Below are 22032 nucleotides of genomic sequence, written 5' to 3'. Positions count from 1 at the left end.
CTGAAATGTATTATTTTATGATTTTACATTCAAGTTGTTACATTTGTTTGGTTGGTTACTACAGATAAGAAAAGTTAGTATTCCACTTTTCTCTCTTTTTTTTTTTTTTTAACTATGTTCAGGCGACATGATATGGCTTAAACTCTTGCTAAATGTTATTTTAATTTAAATGTTTTGCTTAACACTGAATATAGCTTATGTATCATGAACAATTCAATGAAAACGAGATCAATATTTCAAAAGCTTTAGTTTATTGCAGTGTCATCCATGAACCACAAAATGTCTTATCAAATAAAATAGTAAGCATTGAACAAATAAATAGCTAAGAAATTCATTGTCATTTCCAAATAACAGGGCCAAACTTTTTTTTATTCTTTTTTTTTTTTTTACACTTTTATTTTGAAAAAAAAAAAAAAAATACACACTGCTAATATCAATATATATATTGGTACATATTAATCACCAGTAGTTCTGTAGAAATGGAATAGTTGATTCTTGAATGACCATTCCTCAAAGCCAGACTAACACTTGTTGTCAGTGAAATAACATCTAATGGCGTATTAAAAAAAAAAAAAAGCAAACAAGAACAATGTTCTCATCTAAAAAAGAATGTGAACTAAAAATACAAAACTTTGGTCTAGTTCCCTTCCATGCTCTTAACCACCTATTCAGGAAAAAGTGATGGGAAACTTTTAATCAATTTTATTTCTGTTTACCCCCTTCACAAATAAAAGCTCTCCTTCACTGAAGAGTCCAAAAAGAATGATCGCCAAGAAAGAAACCCAGTGCTCACAGTTTCACATAAGTCTTATAGGAACCTTCTTAAAGGCCTTTTAAAAAATGCATGTCATCTTATATCAGCTCTTGGAATTGTCTACCAAACTTTGAATGCCGAGACAGTACAGACTTTTAAATACGGAGAAAAAGATTGGAAAACAAAACAATGGTTCTGTAACACTGATGAAGCAGAATCTTCATCCTACCAGAACGCTGTGACATTCCATTATAAACAGCTTGTTTTGCAAGCAGACTGGCCTTATCCAAACCTATCACATTCTACCCAAGAACTAATCTGACTGATTTCCCAACCATATTCAGGCTTGACTGGAAACAACTAAGAGCGGCCTAGCTTAGTAGATTCATGGGCTTTTAGTGTTCCCACAGCATCCTTCACGGCATGGTAGATGATGTTCTTCACCTGTGAACAACAGTAATATATGCAACATTAAATCATCAGAAAGTGTTCAGTATATAACACTTGATTTTACCACACAATATGGGAAATAAAGGCTTAGTTCTCCAAAAAATGAAAATTCTGAAAAGGAGATGTTAGGCAAAATTTTAACACTACTTTATGGAAAAATGCAAGGAATAGTTCACCCAAAATGTTCTCAAACTCATATGACTTTCTTCCATGGAACAAAAACAAAGATAATTGAATAGAGATATGATGTCGCTTTATCCATTCAATGGAAGTGAATACATTTTCAAACTCCAAAAAGGACATAAAGGTAATCCAGAAGACTCCAGTGGTTTAACCAATGTCTTCTGAAGCGATCTAATCGGTTTTGGGTGAGAACATACCAAAATATAAGTCCTTTTTCACTATAAAAATATCATCAATCTCCATGGCGATCATGACTTCAAGCTCGATTACACATCGTAGTGCTCTGCGCATAATTTAGGAAGTGTAATCGAGCTTGAAATCATCAGAGACTGCAATGGAAGATGTAAAGTAAAAATGAGTCCTGTTTTGGTCTGTTCTCACCCAAAACCTATTGGATTGCTTCAGAAGGCATGGATAAAACCACTGAAGTTGTATGGATTACCTTTTATGTTGCTTTTATGTCCTATTTGGAGCTTTAAAATTTGGTCACATTAACTTGCATTGTATGGACAAATAGTCATCATATCTCCATTGAAATATCTTTCTTCGTGTTCTACGGAAGAAAGCAAGTCATACGAGTTTGAGATGACAAAACATGAGAAAATGATTAGAGAATTAGCATTTTGAGTGAACTATTCCTTGAATTCTCTGCTGTAGTGTTCCACAAAAGTTTGGAACAAAGGCAAGTAAATAATAGAAGAATTTTTATTTGTGGGAACTAACCCTTTAACATCTACTCTTTATGCATTTTAAGAAATACCTGTAGCTTGTCCTCGTGGTTAGTGTGAGTGTTCGAAAGGTGACGGAACTCTTGTGTCAGTCTAAAACAGTGCTTCACGTGCTCAGGAGAAACAAAGTCCTCTGCAACCTTGATACAGCTGTACAGGTTGTGCACCTGGGATAAAGATGAGGAAATGAGCATGACATTTTCATGTAAAATGCATGATTTTGAACTAAACCAAGGTTCAAATAATGTCAGTGCTGACCTGATGTGGCGCTCCCGCGGGGATGAAAACAGCATCTCCCAAAAACTGCACAATGGACCAGCCCTGGACTCCATACTCTTCATATAGCCTGTGACGCAGTGTCTGGTCCAGGTACCAGCTCTGATCATGGATAGGGTCATGATCTGGTGGGTTCTCTTGGCCCTGTTCCTCCCCAACCTGAAATAGGCAGGTGAAATGAACCTTGGTTATGTAGTCTAAATTGAAACATAAAAGTTTGGGAACATAGCTCTACTGTTGATTCTGCCTTAAAATAAGAGCAGCAGACAGGCAAGTCTTTCATCAATCAAATGAGAAAAGGCTGTCTTTCTTACCTTTCGGAGGAGCTCGCGGATCTTTTCAGCATCTTTGGCTGCGTAGATGTGCCAGAGAGCTCCAGGTTTCTCCTTTATTTCATAGACTCTTCTCTTGGTCATATCATCGACATCACCCTCTTCAATGGTCTGCATCACCTCTGTAGTAATAATAGGTAGCAAACACACACTTAAGCATAATCAAAACCCTTTCCCCTTGCCATAAAAGATGCTGAACTACAGCAGTTAATTATATTGATTGTTAGAGACTAAATATCTTCTACAAAGTGTCTTCAGGTGTTTCTAGGGTAACTCCACGATGATCAACATCAAATAATATTTGCAAATGAAAGCACATACAATAAAAAAGGGTAAATAATTAAAACGTTAAAGTTGAACTTCTAATTACAGAGTAAGAAAAAAAGGTTTAAAGGGAAAAAAGGATCTACTGGCATTCGTATAATGAATATACGTCAACAGAATCACAAACAGATTACTTTATGTAAAAACTGCAAAACTGACCGCACAGATTCCTGGTATAAAAAATGGTGACAAATCCCAATGAAAGTATTTTTTTAAATGTTTAAAAGAAGAAATGACAGGATATGAAGGTCAATCACCAACCACTGAATAGTATGGAAATAACATTTTTAAATAAAAACTTGCTTGTCTCTTATAGAAGAAAGGAAATGTTCATTTAAATAGGTCATATCATACTTTTAATTTTTTTCCCCACTCATAATGTTAAGTTTTTTTTTTTTTTTTGTGACAAACTTTGTGTGTCATAATTAAGTTGACCCTTAGAATCAAACAGTTTAGTTTTTAGACTTTCTAAATTGTACTGGACTTCTTTCATAATGCATTTATTTCAAATGATATGGGACAATTTGATTTCATTATATGAACCATTTAAAAAATAAAGCTCATCCAACAAGATGTGGAGTCTCAGCACAGTGAGATGTAGAGGGAAAGCATCATGGTCAAACATTTTTTGTGATTTGTTTATCTGTGATATATGATTGTGGAACAATCTGAATGGAGTTTACATAATGGCACACTGAGAAAATGCTTTGATTCATTATTTGCATCTTGTTTTTCCAGTACATCCTTGCAATCTCCCTCTCGACAGTAACAAGGTCTCAGAAATAGATATTTCTTGTGTTTGTAAATGAGCATTTCAACACACAGTACAACAGTTTATCTAGTATACAAAGTAGTAAGAGACAGATGAAAGCAATGGGATTGAAGACCAAGTGAGAATAAGAAAAGTGGTAGGGGGCATGCCTGTGAGGTGAGACAAATTGCACAAAAAATGCACAGACCTTTGAATCCAGCGAGGTCTGCTTCTGTGAATGAGAAATGGTGCCAAAATCAAAAGTAGTATGACCTCAAGAGCACAGGCCATACTAAAGGCCTTAACTGCACCCAGATGACTATTCTGCAAGCTATTCAGATGCGTTATATTAGGGTGTAACTGGATTTTAGTTAAAGCTACAATTTGTGAATCAAAGCCAACAGGCCAAACAAGCAAACAATTTAAGGGGATACAAGTTATGTTGCATGACTATAAAACTGTGATCCTTATGATCTCGATAAATTCCATCGTTAGATATTACACATTACACCAGAGTTGATGCCATATTACATTTGACAAAGAAAACAAAGCTGTGAGAAATAGAAGAGTCCATTCCAATATGATGTCTCTTGTTTACCCGGGTAATGATTGTTCAACTGAGGAAACATTGAAAATGTCTTTCCACAAATTTGTAATTGACGTGACCTTAAACCAGTATAACATTTTGAATAGATTGTACTTTTATCATAGTCTTGTTTTCATTTGCATCAAATTATATATGGCTTCTACTCTTACTAAGGTCTATAAGATGCTCATTAGAGAGGCTTGGGACAAGCCACTGATTTGAAACATTGTAGTTTCAAATCGGTGTACATGAAATCATATATATTGAACATATGTGGATTCCAAGTTTTTCAATTTTACAAGTTTATAAACTTTTCCAAGTTTTTCAATGAGCTACATTAAAATGGTGAGGGCACAGGAGCAGTTTATAAAGACATATGATTTAAAACCAGATAAATATTAGTGAATATAAACAGAATTACACAACAGTATTGGCACATAACTATACATATACTGTAAACCTATTAAGAATTTCTCTGACAATAGCAAAAATAGTTAATCTAATGTAGAAAAGCTCAGTCTACTTTAGCTTTAGTATAGGTGAAATGCAGAAATATAATAAAAGAATCTTCAAAAAATCTAGTTGCTGCATCGAAACAAACAAAAGATTAGTGCTTACCATTTTCCTGGTCACGGGCTCCTTCTGGGATACCCACGTACACCATGACGTTAACTGCATCAGACACATCCAGATGGAGGTTAGTGGTGCCAACCTTCCTGTCTTCTGTGGAAATAAGACCTGAAATGACAAGGATAAAAGAAATGGATTAAAAAATATGAATGAATGAAATGTTCATAAGTAGTGGCAGAACTTTAAATGAAGACCCCTTACCATAGGCATTGTACATTTTAGGACCAAGATCTGGGCGAACAAAGAAGTTTGGAAGACGAGAGGCCAAGTTGAGACGGCCATCTCTCTTTGTGTACTCTGGTAGGGGAAGATTATCCATGAGATCATCAAACCTGCAAAAAAGGGGAACATCAGTAAGCACAATCATAACTCGCAGATACACCGGCTACACTCAGATAAATACAGCACCAAATGATATATCAGCAAACCTACCGAGTTGGCATCATATCTCTGAAATCTTCTCCAGGAGGCCAATCTTTAAGTTTAAGTACCATAGGCTGGCCATCTCCACCTTGCAACCGCTCTAAGAGAATAAAATAAAAATGAAATAAACCTCCAAGTTATTCTGATTAACTGCTTACGGTGCAATTCCACCCCTGAGGGGTGTAAGATTCAGCCTTTCTCAGAGTTGAAAAGCAAAATAAAAATTCTGCAGAAGTCAAAGAGGCTGTACTCACTCGAAATGACCTGGAAGCCATCCCAGAAGTCTCGAACCTTGACATCAGAGATGATGGCGCAGGTCCTACAGTTGACAAGGTCCACATCCTGGTCTCCAAACTCCTCACTGAAAGCCTCCGGCTTCCATAAGTTACCCTTCAGCTTCCTGTCTATGCCTGAGACAAGCACAGGCTAAACATAGAAAACATTATTAGCAACAAGAAGTCTTCATTAACTTCAATAAAACACTGAAGGGTAAGCCCTTCCATTTTTGCTTCCTTTCTCACCTGCCCTTGTTTCCAGCACTCTCTGAAAATTTTCCAGTTGTTAGTGTTGCTGGGGTCCTGCAAACAGAGTAAGCGCCCATCACACAGCCAGGAGTGGGAAGTGTTGGGGTCTAAAACACTCAGACCCATCACCCCCTCTCTGCGAGGAACACTCCCCAACTCCCCACCTTCTGCTGACCCTGATGCACGTCGAACCTCTGCCTTCTTTGTCTCCACCACTGATGCAATGATATGATCCAGGAAGTTAGGAAGGCCTCCCTTCATCTTGTCTGACTGCAAGGCAGAAAAAATAAAACACTTGTGAACTTGCAAAAAGAAAAGGATTTATAAAAGGTTGATTATATTGAGGGGGCCTGTGTAGCTCAGCAAGTAAAGATGCTGAGGACCACCCCTGGAGTCGCGAGTTTGAATTCAGGTCTCCTAAGCATTAAATTGGCCCAGTTGCTAGGGAGGGTAGAGTCACTTGGGGTAACCTCCTCGTGGGCTCTATAATGTGGAGCGCGTGGTGAGTTGTGCATGCATGCCGCGGAGAATAGCGTGAAGCCTCCACATGCGCTATGTCTCCGTGGTAATGCGCTCAAAAAGCCAAGTGATAAGATGCGTGGGTTGTCGGTCTCAGATGCGGAGGCAACTGAGATTTGTCACCTCCGCCACCCGGATTGAGGTAAGTCACTATGCCACCATGAGGACTTAAGGGTGTATTGGGAACTGAGCAATCCAAATTAGGGAGAAAAAAATAATAATTATTATATTGTAACATTACATACCCCAGTAGTGGAAAACACTGAAGGGAAGGGGACTCCACCCTCTGTGGGACCTTGCGGGAGTTTGCCAGGGCCAGAATTAAGCAGATCTCGGAGGCTAGTTCCCTCTGCTTTCGGTTGGGAGGGCCCAGAGCCCAGCAACAGACTATTAAAAAGCTTAGGGCTAGACCCTGAAGATTTGGAGAGGGTGCTGAAAGAGTCCAGGCCAAACAGAGGACGGGAGTCACGACCCATCATGGATCGCAGAGATTCTGAGAGGACACAAGTGTTAGTAAACAGGAAGAGCCTGAGTCAGAATCTTGCATCTGAGCACAAAGATTAAGTGTTTTTTTAATAATGTTCAACATCCAGGGATAAACTTGGTCAAATCAAGAAATGTTTCATAAAGTGAGCATCAGATCCTCTAACATAGAATGTTATAGAGTGCCATAGTGCAAACCGCTCTAAACTTGGTCTCACCTTTAGGCTCCTTTTGCGTGGCCAGGTCAGCCAGCCAGTGAAGGGCTGAGGAATTGCCTTTGCCATCCTTTGTGCCTGAAGTCTGGGCAGCAGCAGGGGTAGTTGTGCTGGTATTTGCTCCACTAGTGCCTGATGTTGTTTCAGTATTGTCCCCCTCTTCGACAGGTTCGGTTTTAACTACTGCACTAGTTGCAGATTCGCCATTCGGACGAGCTGGAGTGGAGGAGGCTCCATTACCTGTAATGTTAGCTGCACCTGACTGTATCAATTACAAGTAAGGGAAAATGTAAGATAAGAAAGCAGCTAAAAAACTATATAAAACGATAATCATATGTTTCTTAAAGGGGTAATTCTGGTTTCAAATCAAACGTTTTGATGACAGAAGAGAACTTGCCTGTGAAAGGCCATTTGGAGCACTGGGCCGCAACAAAGGTTTGTTATGTCGACTAGTACATGGACAGTTAGCTTTGATCCCCCATTTTCCTCTGGCAGCATGGACCATGTCACCAATGCTATACAAGGCTAAAGGGATACATGGAGAGAATAACAAATGCACAATGTTTTTTTCCTTGTTGCACCATTTATTAGTTTCTATAAAACTATCAATAGAAGTAAATGCACTAACCTGTGCCAGGTATAATCTGAGTAGGCATGAGGTTCTGTGGTTCATGTGGCTGGCCTTTAGCACATTTTAGCCATGAGAACACCTCTTCTTCAGGGCCATCATCTACTGAAAGAGGGGTACTAGGAGTCAGAGACATAGTGTAATAGAAGTGCCTGATACAAGATAGTGGTCATTAAATTCTACATTTGTTGTGCCCTTCTGTAGATTCTTATGTCTACCTTCAGGTGGCCTGTTCTTGCGTAGCCGGTAGCAGTCAAGGCAAACACCAAAGCCACATTTACGACAAACCCAGTGGATGTTGAAGAGTGTCGTTTCACACACATCACACATTTCCCTCACTCCCCTGACAGCTCGTTTCCATGCCACTTTCTCTGCAAAATCACAGAGTTCTCAGACCTTATTTAAAGTGCTAACATTAGTCATGAGGCAAGTTGAAGTTTTAATTTTTAACAAGTAAAACAAGTACAAAGAATTTAAAATGAAATAATGTTGGTGTATGAACTCAAAATATTGTACCGTGATGATGGAAGCTAGTTCAATGTTCTAGTATCCAAACATTTTTAAAGAGTGCCAAAAACCTGATATCAGTCTTGTGAATAGATGTTATTGCAATATTTTTAGGATTTCATGTTACGTCGCCTCATGTTAAATCAGACTTGGAGTAAACAGGCTTTAATCAGTCTTAGTAGTACAAATGATAGGTGTAACTTACGATGGGGCTCTACCATCATCATGGCCTCTTTCTCTGACATGACCAGTTGACAAAACTGGTCACCAACGTTGGCCAAAATGTATTTAGATGTGTCCAAGTCAAGTCCCTCTTTTGCTGCAATGGTGGGAAGCCACAGCCCCATTGCAATATTATCACTCTGCTGGGGGCTCAGAAAACCTTCCACACGAAGGACTCCATTCTTAGTAAAAGCCAGTCTGTAAGGACAGAAAAACATTAAAGGTGCGTACACACTGCCAGCGACATCGCGCGCGACAGCGACTCAATACCATTCATTTTCAATGTGAGCACAGCGACTTCCGGCGACACAAGCTGTTGCGACCGTTGGCGCTAGATGTGGGCGTGTCCAGCGACGCGACAAAGTTGAGAAAAGTTCAAATTTGGAGTGACTAATGGAAGCGACAGCCAATAGGAGAGAAGACGGGAGAGCTCACGTGATCCTTTCTCTCTCTCTCAGCTCCTGCAGTAACGGAAAGATGGATGAAAGGCTAATTCTTGCTGTTAGAAATTTTCCAGTGCTCTATGATATGTCTCTTCCCACGTACAAGGACATTTTTAAGAAAAATACTGCGTGGAAAGGTGTATCTGAGATCACGGGGATTTTATGGACCCAGACAGACGACATTTAAATTTTCGCCGCAGATAAACAGCCGCTCTGGCAAACAGCACACCTTGTTTCTCATTCATCTTTGATATAAAGCATTTTATGTACTGATTCCATTTATATTTAGTCTTTTCCCTCCAAAATGTTTGTTTTTAGTGACAAGAAAAGAGATTCGCTGTCAACAGCAATGGAATGGCATCCGTGAATGTCATTTATAAACGTTACCAGGCAACCAGTAGTGGGAACACCCACTAGCGACTTCACCGCCAGCCACTGGCGACCTGCAGCGATAAAGTCGCTGGCAGTGTGTACGCACCTTAAGGAGGGTAGAAATGTTACTAGTCAATATGGAATATACCTTGGCACAGAGACATGATCCAAAAAGACAGTTCAGCTAGTCTTTCTACAAATTTTGTCTAAAACTTAAAATACTCGCATTTTACCTGCGAAAGTGGAAGAATCGACAGGCCACATTGGGATCATCATCATCCGAGTCCTGTTCGCGGGATTTCCTGTAGCACTCCAGACGGCACTCGCGACATTTGTGGAGGTGAGGGGCCACGTTAATGCAGGAACCATCCTGCAGAAAGGACTCGCCAGATTGCTTCAATCGACGAACCTTACTCTGATCCTTCAAAACTGACTGTCCCACTAGATAGACCACACATTAAAAGCCAAGATCAGATTACTGTGTATTGTAACTGTATTTAGTTACATTTTTCAGGGAAGGTTATGAAACCTGAAGCAAAATAATATTTAATTTATCAAAACTGATAAGAGGACAAGCATGTTACCTGTAAAGGGTTTGCTCCGTGGCCGGCTCTTAGCCACAGGCTGTGTCTTTTTCTCCTCAGCTGCTGCCTGAAACCCAGGCTTTTGGATCTGCCCAGAGTTCTCTTCATTGTCACTCAAATCAGACAGGTCACTGTTGCTACTGGACTCTAACTCCCGTTTGGTGGACTGCTCACGTTCCTCCAGGGAAAAGTTCTGTGACGTCTGGTCAAGGGACATGGCAACACCTTGACCTTCATCACTGACACTGGTGCTAACATCTGAACCCTCTTTGTTTGGTTTGGATGTTTGTTGCCCATCCAGGGCTACCGATGCAGGAGTGGTCATAAGAGAGGAAGGTGCAAACTGGGGGGTTAAGATTCCTTTAGGGGGTTCTACCATGGTGAATAAATTTGGTTTGGCATCATTAACAGGAGGATCTTTACAAAGTAGGCTAATGCTGCCCGAAGGTGGAATAGCAGATGTGGACGGGACAGGGAGTACAACAGAGGATGACTTGGAAGATGATAATGCACTAAAAGGACTGTGTGAGACAGCTTTACCATATGCAAGAAATGGGTTTGTCTCCTTTGAAGCCTGTAGGAACAGGTTTTCATGAGTTTCTGAAACCTTATTGCCAGTAAGCAAACCAAAGCCACTGACTGGGTTAGAATTGATAACATTTCTACTGCCTCCAAGTCCACTGGTTCCTAGTCCTAAGGGAGGCTTTAGAACCTCTCCAGAATTCGCAACTTGGTTGCCGCCAACTATAGCAGTGGGAAAAGCGGCTGGGAGTTTGCTGTGTGCCTCCCCAACCACTCCGAAAGGCTTGTTCTTTAGAATTCCATTGCCTGAAGGCTTGATATCAGGCTCTTTTGGCTGCTCTTTCAGTGGTGAATGGCGACTAGCAGGTGCTGAACCAAACAGTCCAGCAGATGCAGAAGCCAACACCGACTTTTTGAAACCCTCAGAGGGAGCGGAAGGCTTGAACAGGCTGGGTGCCTCCTTGTTCAGGCACTCCGACAAAGATGTGAAGGTCTTTGATTGGCCTTGAGTGATACTCTGGTTCTGAGACATGCATTGGAAGAACAGATTCTGTGAGGGATCAGATTCTTGTCTCTGCGGTTCATTTGCAGCTGCAAAGGGAAAGCCAAAAGGCTTGTCCTCCTTGGAAGAGCCGTTTGTCTGTGCAGGGACCCCCCCTACCACTCCCTCACTTGACTGTTTATGTTGAAAGGGACCAAATCCTGCGGCAGCAAAAGCAGGGGTCTTGGATGTCTGAAATACAAAGTAGTACAACAAATCAATATGATGATACACATTTTCACTTTAAAAGAATAGTTTACTTGAAAATGAAAAATGTCATGTTTCAACCTTTGCTTTTCACCAAAACAGATATAGGTATGCTTTCAGAAAACTTGCTAACGAGTCACATTAACTACTTTTATAATACTTTTGTGTCTTTTTTTTTTTTAAGCTTTAAAATGCTTCTCTATCAACTCTATTGAAAAGATGGACCTGAACTCCTTTTGTGTTTGGCATAAGAAAAAGTCATGGAATGACATGTGAATAAATTATACCAGAATTTTCATTTGAACTAGGGTGAACTATTCCTTTAAGAAATTTAAACAAAACGACTGAAGAGTACAAAACAAACAGTGACTTTTAATTTCAAACCTGGACTGCCTCGGAGTTTGATCCCCACATCCTGGACTTTTGATTTGCATCTACAGGAGCAGAAAGAGCCACACTTGAAGCATTGTTTTGGGAAGGTGATGAGATGGTCACAGGACCTGGAGACACCAGGGCAGCTGTTTTAGGATACTCCGAAAGGACACTTTCTTCTTTCTCTAGTGTAGGGATTGAGGGGGATGATTTGGGGGCAGGGGCCCCTGGTACCAAACTGGGCATCTGACCCAAAGAAGGAAAAGCGTTAGAAAAGGGTGATGGGGCAGGCTTCAATGGAGGTGGTGTTGGAGTGGACCCAGGAAGCACAGCTGATATTGAAGCTATCCTTTCTTGGTTTTGGACAGAATTGCCATTCTCCTTGACAAAACCTGCAGTCCTTATGAGGGAGTGGTCCTGCTGAGAGGAATTGTTGTTGTTAGAGGAGTCTTGGCTTGGCAATGCAACTGGACTACAGGTGCTCGTCACCCTCCCACCTACTCCACCCCCTCCATCGTTTCCCTCCACTACTTTTACTGATGGCATCTTTACGCATGTTACCATAGCCTCGGGATCCTTGTTGGAAACATTCCCATTCTGGTTGTCAGAGGCACCCTCTCCAGCTCCTTTGAAACGTTTGGGAGTAATATCTTCATCTCCTCCGGATGCTGTCCGGCGCCGCCGACTGCCCTCACCTTTGCCACTATCAACCTCCTTCCTGCGTCGATCTTGGCTCTTTAAAAGATATGCCAGATGACATAGGCACATAATTAAGTTGACAAAATGACATGGTAGATGGGGACTTTAAAATAAAATAATCTACTCTTGAATCAGACATAATCTACGGTTTCATCGACCTTGGCAGTAACAAACTCATACCTCATCTAATTGTTCCACAGCAAGCATTACATGAATGACACGAGGATCGACCACCTGTGTTTCCTCACCCTGCACAAAAAATACATTAACATATCAAGCCACACACTGCTAAAATCTAAGTCTATTAGAAGTGTAATGGTTCTCGGTAAAAAAAACACAGTTAGGTTCATCTCAAGTTTAATGACGTATATTGAGCACAAGTTTTGGTCAAGAAAACAAAGCATCAAACAGTTACAACCTCCACTAATGCATCTGAATGGATATGCTCTGCTTGCGTTTCATGTGAGTCAACTTGATGACATCGCTGTCCTGCAAGCATTGTGTGTAGTTAAAAATGGCAAGTGTAGAAAACGAGTCGCAAATAGAGAAGCCTCCTGCATTTCTCCTTTCTGGGAATAAATTTTTTTTGAAGCCAATGACAACAGCGATGGTCAAAAGACATATACAAAACAGGCACTGTTTGCAGACATTGCTCGACACAGGTGCTGTAAATTGGTAATACACGTCAATAATGTGCGTGAGGGTTTATTTAAAATGCGCACGCAAGTTCTTCCCCTTTCCTGGTGCAGCTGTAATCGCGAGCGTCAATAATGCTCTTTGATTAATAGCATTAAGATGCCGTTATAGTAAAACATTGATACTTGATTAATCTTTTACACCGACTGTGCTCCTTTCCAGTGCTAATTCGGACAGACATGAAACAATAAAGCATTTGGGGTGTTCATGTGGCATTTCCACGTATGATTAAAATTATTTAGCAGCATTATCACATCATCCTTTTTCGTATATGTATTTTAATAGCAAGGTTATTCCTTTTATAGTGATGTACAGCTTCCAAATATTTAATGCATGTTGAGATTCATTTGAAGCGCACTTTATGTTGATGCATGTAGCGTATTAGGGCAGGTATTAAGTTAAAATATTGATTTAGTAATTACAGAAAATGTTTTTTTTTAGTTAAGGACCCTGATGAAAATTATGTAAATGGTTAAAAAAAAAAAATGTTTTACTATAGTAATAATTAAGTAACCATGACTGCCGTCACCATGGTTTTCTGAACAGAAATCATGGTTTCAAATCAAATCAATTTATTGTCATGCTACCATGTACAAATGTTCAACAGTAGGTGAAAGCTTTGTGTGCAGTTCCGAGCAACATAGCAGTCATGACAGTGATGACATATACCCAATTTACATATCAAATGTACACATACTTACACAACACAATAATATACAATGTACAGTACACAATATAGAAAACACATACAATAAAAAATAAGAGTATATAAAAAAAATATATACAATCATTGTATTGTGGCGAATATAATTATGACAGTACAGTGTAAGATATAAGATTAATAAAGTGCAGTGCTGTTGTATATTGATCGTGTTTAAAAGTCTGATTGCTTGGGGGAAGAAGCTGTCATGTAGTCGGCTGGTGAGGGTTCTGATGCTGCGATGCCGACTGCCTGATGGTAGCAGTGAGAGCAGCCCATGGCTTGGGTGGCTGGAGTCTCTGATGAGCCTCAAAGCTTTTTTCACACACCGCCTGTTATACATGTCCTGGAGGGAGGGAAGCTCATCTCCGATGATGTGTCTGGCAGTTCGCGCCACCCTTTGCAGGGCTTTGCGGTTGTGGGCGGTGCTATTGCCGTACCAGGTGGTGATGCAGCCAGTCAAGATGCTCTCTACAGTACTGGTGTAGAACCGTGTGAGAATGTGGTGGTTCAGTCCAAACTTCCTCAGCCATCTCAGGAAGAAGAGGTGCTGGTGAGCCTTCCTCACAACGGCCTCAGTGTGGACGGACCATGTGAGTGCCTCCGTGGAACCGAAGGACTTGAAGCTGCTGACTCTCTCCACCGGTGCTCCATTAATGGTGATGGGGTTATGTTATCTGTCTTTCTTCCTGAAGTCCACTACAAGCTCCTTGGTTTTACGGACATTGAGGGATAGGTTGTGCTCCTGACACCAGCATGTCAGAGTGTGCACCTCCTCTCTGTAGGCTGTCTCATAATTGTCAGTGGTCAGACATACCACCGTCGTATCGTCAGCAAACTTAATGATGGGATTGGAGCTATGTGTTGCCACACAGTCATGTGTGTATAGGGAATACAGGAGTGGGCTGAGAACAGTGTTCAGGGTCAGTGATGAGGAGATGTTGCTGCCCATTCTAACCACCTGACGTCTGCCTGACAGGAAGTCCAGGATCCAGCAGCACAGCGAGCTGTTTAAGCCCAGAGTTTCACATCAATCTTAGAGGGCACTATGGTGTTGAATGCTGAGCTGTAGTCTACAAACAGCATTCTCACATATGTGTTCCTTTTTTCCAGGTGGGAGAGAGCAGTGTGTATTGTAGATGCAATGGCATCATCAGTGGAGCGGTTGTTGCGGTAGGCAAACTGCAATGGGTCCAAAGAGGTGGGAAGCGCAGAGCAGATGTGACCTATGATTAGCCTCTCAAAGCATTTGCTGATGATGGGGGTCAGAGCAACAGGACGCCAGTCATTTAAACAAGTGATTTTTGATTGCTTTTGTACAGGCACAATGGTTGACGTTTTGAAGCATGTGGGGACTACAGACAGGGAGAGGGACAGGTTGAAAATGTCCATAAAAACACCAGCCAGTTGGTTCGCGCACACTCTGATGACGCAGCCCGGAATGCCGTCTGGACCCGCGGCTTTACGGATGTTCACCCGTCGGAAGGATCGGGTTATGAAAACATGGGTTTAGATACAATTAACCATGATTTATAACAGTAATACTGTACTTTTTATATAGTATTTATTTGACTATATATATATTGTAACCATGACAGTGCCCATTGTAGTTACTATGATTTTACTACAAATGCCATGGTTAAATTATGGTTACTGTTGTAAAACAATGATTGTTATGTAAGGGCAAACCGGTTGAAGAGTTTTCCAAATAGATTATTCTTTGGATTTGGCAGTAATGGTTTTTTTTAACAAAGCAAATACCGAACCGTACCGAAGACTAAAGTTCCCACCCTATTTTAACCAATGTTTTAACCCATTTTGCAGTCATTTGTGATTAATTAATAAATTGTATTATTTTTTTTATTTTTATTAATAATTTCTAAACAGATAGCACACTGACAGCAGATGTTGACATTGCATATAATATCAATAGTGAATGTGCCTTTTTATAGACCTGGTCCATGGTAATCTCCATAATGTGTGAAACAGGATCATGCTGTGATACAAGTCCCTGGGCCCAGGACTCCTCAAACTCTGGCTGGTAAACTTGCACTCTCCGTCCCTGAATAGTGTACGATCCTACCCAAGAGAGCAAAAAAAGCTTATATTACCAAATCGTCACTAGGACCTCTATCGAGGCTTTGTATAGGTAGGTTTACTTGTGGACTTAGAGCCAGTTTATTTATAGTTGAATGTAACTGACCTTTCCGCAGGATCTCCTGCAACTCAGAGTCACTGTGCCAACTGCTGATGGCAGCTTGAAGTGCTGGCTGCTCCTTTAGTAGAGTGTGTCTTAAATCTTTCTCAGCCTGTAGAAAGACAGATAGCGTAACCTTCAGCATAGGTGTTCTTGAGAGGCATGGAAGTGAAACCTTTCATTAATCCATTTACTCTTGCAGTGCTAAAGTTTTCAAACATAAATCATATGATTGTCACTGACCTCAAAAGCATGCAGTGAATTTTCATTGGTGAGGAACGCCAAAGTTCTAGTTCCAAAGAACTCGACAGGAACCAGGGATCCCAAACCCACATGGTCAACTAGTGGTTTGAACATCTGAGAAGATCATATGCATTCAGGAAACAAAGAATCAGTACATACTGGGTGTTGTAAATGACTGGGAGTGTAAGGATTGTGAGATGTGCATCTGTACTCACCAAGGCTGGCCATTGACTTGCGCCAGCTCCTCCAACAGCAGAGAGGGAAGGGTCACTGCAGTTTGCCCAGATAATGGCACTCTCCATCAGAACTGCACGCACTTCATCCCCATACACTTGCACCCAGGAGCGCTGCCGCCAAGGGCTGTCCTCAAATTCCATGAACACCTGCAATGAAAAGGGTAGGTTAGGTTATGCCTAACACTTAAAAAAACATACATGTCAAAGGTTTTATTTCAATCAATGGCACCATTTACACCTTGTGTTAAGTGCTTTTTTTTTGGCATCAGTGATCGGATAGCACTTGACCGCATTAAATGACAGATGTAAATGCACCAAAGATGCATTGTGAATGGATAGTGATTGGGTCATTGAAACCACATTCGGAGGTGTAAATGCAAATGCTTTTATGTTATATAGATACAACTACGCAAGTAATTAATTATGTGATGAGAGGTTGCACTGCAGTCATCCATTGATAAAGCACTGTATTGCAGTTTCTTGCCTTGTTCTGTTTATTCTGTCAATGCAATGTGAATAACACAACATCTCTCTCCTGTTCTCTAGTCACTATGTTGCGTGCAAGACACTCACATGAAACCTGGCTTCCCTTGTACGTTTCAGACGAGCAACATATTTAGCAATTACAAAGCGCTGAATGCGAGATCAGTAAATTTACTTTGGCGACCCAAAATTTAGCTATGGTTGCTGCAAAATAATTAAATTAAGAAAAACATCTTGACTATCAATTGGTGTTGGATTTGGAAAGCATTTTAATTATCCATCAATGTTTTTTAAAAATTTGCTAAATTGTAATATGTAATATGAAAGCAGTGTTTTCCATTTTGCGTGGGTAACTGATTGGATCTCTATCCGATCACAGTGGTGATGCATTTGACTGCATGGTGTAAATGCAATCCAGCTATAGAATATCCAGATACTATTCGGATAATGCATTTTATGCAAGGTGTAAATGGGGACAATAGAGATAAATCTTATGGCATTGGAATCTAAAGCCATTTCTAGATTAGATAAAATCACTGCATAGCAAAAATAAGCTGCAGTATGTGCATTTAGGAATGCACTGATATTAGGGATGTGGCAGGGTGGTCGAATAATCTATTTGTCCAACAACTGACAAGTCGATTAGTGGGGTCAACTACTAACATAAATATTTTTAGTGGTACTGGTTTTAATTAGAGATGCAACTTCTTAGTGAGCATTTTTGCTTGATGATAACTTGCTGTGCTTAACAGTAAATCACAGTCAGCAAAGTAAAACCCTTTGCAAGAAGTTTAGTCTCTTTAAAGCTTTAGGTTTAGTATGTTTATGTGCTGTTATTACAGCAAAGTGCTGCATCAAAATACATTTCAAGATGATCACTGTCGGATGCTAAATCCTCCTCTGCGAGTAATATTCCCATATTTGTGAAAAGGGTTGTGGAGAAATTAGAGTCTTTTACTGATTCTGTCTGACATTGCTTCAATAAATAGTTGCAGTAAATAAGGTTTAAACTGTGATGTCGTGAAATTGATATGTACCCGTAATATTATCTTGCAGTTCTGCGCTTTTGAATGTGCAGCGAGGACCACCCTAAAACACTCCGGTTACATTAAAGTGTGTCATTCTGCATTTAGGATGTGCATAAGCAGTTTCGTGCCACTTAGTATTGGAGCTAGGGATGGACATTTTGTCTACTCGAGTACCCGGTCTAATTACTCAAGCAATTGTCGAGTACTCCAGGGGTGATTACATGTTCATAACTGTATATATAATAAAGTGTCACAAACGTCTATGGCTGCTACATTGCGTCTTGTTCCAGTGTATCATCTATTATTATTATAGGCTGTTATAAAATAATATGTTACACAATGTACAAAAGATTCAAAATATAATGCATCATATTTTATCATTATGTGAAGAGTCACTGTCCAACTCTGAAAGAATGTGCCCAATGGACGTCTGTCTGTTCTTCCTTCGGGTTACCATAGTAATCTTAATAAGTACGCACCAGTTTTTTTAGTTAATGTCTGAACCATCTATTTTCAAATAACAGGAGATGCCATAACCATTGCTTTTTTAATATGCATGTTAATTTGAATGCGTGTCATTGTGTTCCATTTAGCTGCGCTCTGTCCTGCTGTATATGCATTGCTTCAGCACGTTGAGTCCACTGCCACACCGGCCTGGTGTGTGTGTGCACCCCCCAAATGTTCGCTCTTTTGAGGAAAGCTGTGATGCTCTGGATTGTTGTTGCTGTGAATCATGAAGTGTTGCATTGAACTCGGAGAGTCTGACTTTCCACCTTTCAACTGAGGAAAGTGCAACAGAATGACACTTTATATTGGACATCTAACTTGGAAACTCTTGCAGAAATCACAACTCCCATTTTGTCGAGATGTGTTAAGCTGCGTTCACACTGCCAGCTACTTTGTTGCTGCGTGTCGCCAGTGGTTGGCGGTTAGGTTGCTAAGTGGTGTGTATGGAGAGTCTAAACAGGACTGTTTCTTTTTCCATCTCTACCATCTTCTCTCGTATTGGCTGTCGTTCCCGGAAGTCACTCTTCATTTTCATAAAGTTATACTTTTCTCAACTTTGTCGTCGCTGGACATGCCCACATCCGGTCACCAACGGTCACTGTCGCTCGTGTTACCGGAAGTTGCCAGCTCTCATTGAAAATGAAAGCCGCTGACAGTGTGAACGCAGCTTTACTTCACGCCAGGCAGGGAGGTTTGCAGTCAGTGACAAACATTTACTTTTATTAAATAATATCCATTAACGAGTCAAAGTTCTTACACTAAATGAAATAAAACGTGTTTAGCAAACGTTTTGCAGAGACAGGTTTTCAAAACAGGGTTCATTACACGCTCTTTTGATTAGTAAGATAGCATTGCAGTGTTGTATCGGTTTGGTTGAGATGAGACGTTTCTGACAATCAATGTACCCCTCAAAACCACAACGTAATAAATCTTAAAATTAAAAATAAGCTCCCTCTTTGTGTGTTTAGTTGTCAGGTAATTGTCATTGGATTTCGTACGTAAAAAGTCCCATCATGCAAGATCACTATCGATCATAGTTTTCATGATCAATCATTGCTGCCATGTCCGAGTACTCATGCCCATCCCTAGGAGCCACTTTTTTTCTTTCTTTGATAGTTTTGTGCAATATGATGTTATTTAGCCTTTTTATTTGTTGTATATCGGATTGTTACCAAGTTGAAGTGCTGCGCTTAGCGTCCGTATAAAACACTGAAACTCCTCTGATCGGGGTCATGTTGAGCCTAATTATATTCCTTAACAACGACATGTTTTTCAAACAACCGACCGACTACTCGATTATGGAAATTGGTCGTTTTGTACATCCCCAACTGGTATATGACTGATATAAACAACACACTACATGGACTCATTAGCTACCTTCAACAAAAGAACTGATCAATTATCTATCTAAAATATAAAAATATGGCGTTGTCAACACAAAAAGTTATTTCTCAAAAAATGTTGGCTCTATGGTCCGAGTTTTAATATCAATATTGGCATATCTTTATTATATCTTTCCTAATTGTATCTGAATAGCAATAAACCATTTATATATGCCAACATCCCACATTAAATAAAACGAATTACAATGAACTCATATTTAGTCTTCCATACTTCTTTGTATTAATCTTAATAGCCATTTAGTCTATGTGTTTCATGGGTTTTAATCACAAATGGCTCTTTGCTGAATGAATAGTTGTCTAACTAGACATCATTTTTGGCCATTATAGGCGCCCATTAACAGCTTAAATTCAATAAACACATATGATGCCCAAAACTACGGTGTAGGTAGGCAGCAACTAGGTTTGCAGACAGACCATCTGTGCAGCTAGCTACTTGGCTAACTAGCACTCAAACATACATGCATTTATCCATCTAATTATCTCTTTCTGAATTCAGACACAACCTAAACCCATCTCTTACTATTTTACACGTTTAAACTTTTGAACGCATCAGTGTTTATTCGCAAGTAGCGATTTTTTTTTTTGCGGTTGTTATCGGTTTGATGTATTGTCGGTCTGTTGTTGTTGTTATTTTGGTCTCACCTCCAACCCAGGACTCGCCAGCCCGATCACACTGACCGCCCGCACGGTACCGTGGAGCCAGGCCGCCTGATCCATCTCACCACACGTTCCAGCCGCTGCCGCGGTGCTCCCATCATTGAGCAGCAGCAGCAGCCGCTTCCCGATCAGACCGAGCGAATCCCCCATATTACAACCACCATGAAGAGACTGACTTCCTCTGGAGCTCGCTCAAACCCGTGTTCAATCGCGCCTAAACTTAATCAATGTATGTTTATTGACACATAGGTATGGCTGCACCCTCTGCAAGCGGCTTTTGCATCTGCAAAGTGAACCGATTCACAAGAGCTTTGTTGGGTTTGTGGTGTTATTGTTCGCGCTACAGTCCCTTGTCTTCATCCGCCATTTAGCTGTGCAGTTCTCAAACGCACCCCTCGTATTGCTGCGGGACTGCGCTTCACTGGGTGCCCGAGAAATAGAGCAGCGCACTCTGCTGGACACTGTAAGCGTCATGCAGTGAACGCACATTTCTGGAGGTCTATTGATGGTGGAGCTACACAGCAGTTTATTCTTTTGGTCTTGAGTCAGTCTGGCCTTGGTTTGGTTTGGACTGTACATAAAACGGCATGTGCCATAAGTAAACATGACAACCAAAAAATAAGTACAGTATTATCTTGAAAATGATCCACCAACTGATGATGGAGACATTTAGACATACTTACAATCATACTGACTATTTGACTTGAGTGTAATACTTTAACTTCTATACTCAGGGGGCTATTTTCTGTTGCTTTTTCTCATTTTAAGTTTATTGAACAGATAGTACTTTACATGTCAGACATTTAGCATATACCCTTTATTATCCAGAGTGACTTGCAAAAAGTGCAAACTTCACAATTGTTTTATATCAGTGCTTGAAGTTGGGCAGTACGCAGTACCTGCACTTCTATAATTTACTCTAATCAGAATGAGCTTTATTGCCAAGAATGCTTATACACACAAGGAATTTGTCATGGTGACAGAAGCTTCCTGTGCAAGAGGCTGAAATGCCATGACCCTGTTCTTTCCTTGGACCACTTTTGGTGCAAGAGAATGCAATGTATATACATACATACAAACAGGGGCATAGATTCAGGCGGGAATAATCAAAACAAGGAGGTACAGGATTTTAGACAAGTGGGTGAAACCACATCTGGGCCCTGTGCTTTTCTTGTCTTCTGTTTCTGGAAGACCCGGCACACATTCAGTGTATGCGCAGAGTACTCTACAGAGTACCGGCAGTTTTTCTTGTCAAAGAGAGCTTGAATTATCAATTTTCAGAGTCTCCCGGTACGATATAATGTCTTTATTTTATGTAAGTCGGTGATTTGATGTGGCCCACCAATTACTTTTATATGACCTTCCAAATGATTTTGATAAAAACACGGTAAACAACCAAATGCTCTCTGAGCAAAACTCAGAGGTGAGTTTAACAACACTCAACACGTGCAACAGCATCAGTGATCATCAAGCTATCCGTGGTCCAGTTCCAGAGGAGCTCACATGTTTAAGCTTGTCTCTGGACATAGTTCAGTTTCGTTCTTCTTCAAAACATGAACCAGCATCTTTCGGGTGAGCACTTTTTATCGTGTCTTATTCACTCAAAT

General features: G+C 40.5%; 1 protein-coding gene across 4 annotated transcripts; it reads right to left on the bottom strand.

The window, feature by feature from the left end:
- Window positions 1–230: 230 nt before the first annotated feature.
- On the bottom strand, window positions 231–20811 carry LOC127660095 (lysine-specific demethylase 3B-like). 4 transcript variants are annotated; one of them, XM_052150167.1, is made up of 26 exons: window positions 20411–20811; window positions 16327–16494; window positions 16112–16225; window positions 15875–15980; window positions 15614–15750; window positions 12456–12524; window positions 12138–12311; window positions 11589–11993; window positions 9935–11189; window positions 9584–9791; window positions 8519–8733; window positions 8025–8177; window positions 7807–7911; window positions 7572–7703; window positions 7182–7436; window positions 6726–6973; window positions 5959–6231; window positions 5692–5863; window positions 5447–5537; window positions 5216–5346; window positions 5003–5122; window positions 4007–4030; window positions 2706–2845; window positions 2374–2550; window positions 2148–2282; window positions 231–1198 (listed from the first exon to the last, which is right to left on the bottom strand). In XM_052150167.1, the coding sequence occupies exons 1-26, from the start codon at window positions 20573–20575 to the stop codon at window positions 1115–1117; spliced, it is 5256 nt and encodes a 1751-aa protein (XP_052006127.1). In that variant the 5' UTR covers window positions 20576–20811; the 3' UTR covers window positions 231–1114. The 4 variants fall into 4 exon arrangements, with proteins under 4 accessions (XP_052006127.1, XP_052006123.1, XP_052006125.1 ...); XM_052150163.1 differs by having other exon boundaries at window positions 11589–12311; XM_052150165.1 differs by having other exon boundaries at window positions 7807–7908; window positions 11589–12311.
- Window positions 20812–22032: the final 1221 nt, after the last annotated feature.

Source organism: Xyrauchen texanus, chromosome 19, assembly GCF_025860055.1.
Source record: "Xyrauchen texanus isolate HMW12.3.18 chromosome 19, RBS_HiC_50CHRs, whole genome shotgun sequence".
Classification (NCBI taxonomy): domain Eukaryota; kingdom Metazoa; phylum Chordata; class Actinopteri; order Cypriniformes; family Catostomidae; genus Xyrauchen; species Xyrauchen texanus.
Note: the sequence above shows the minus strand (reverse complement) of the source record. Positions and strands in the feature narration are given on the sequence as shown.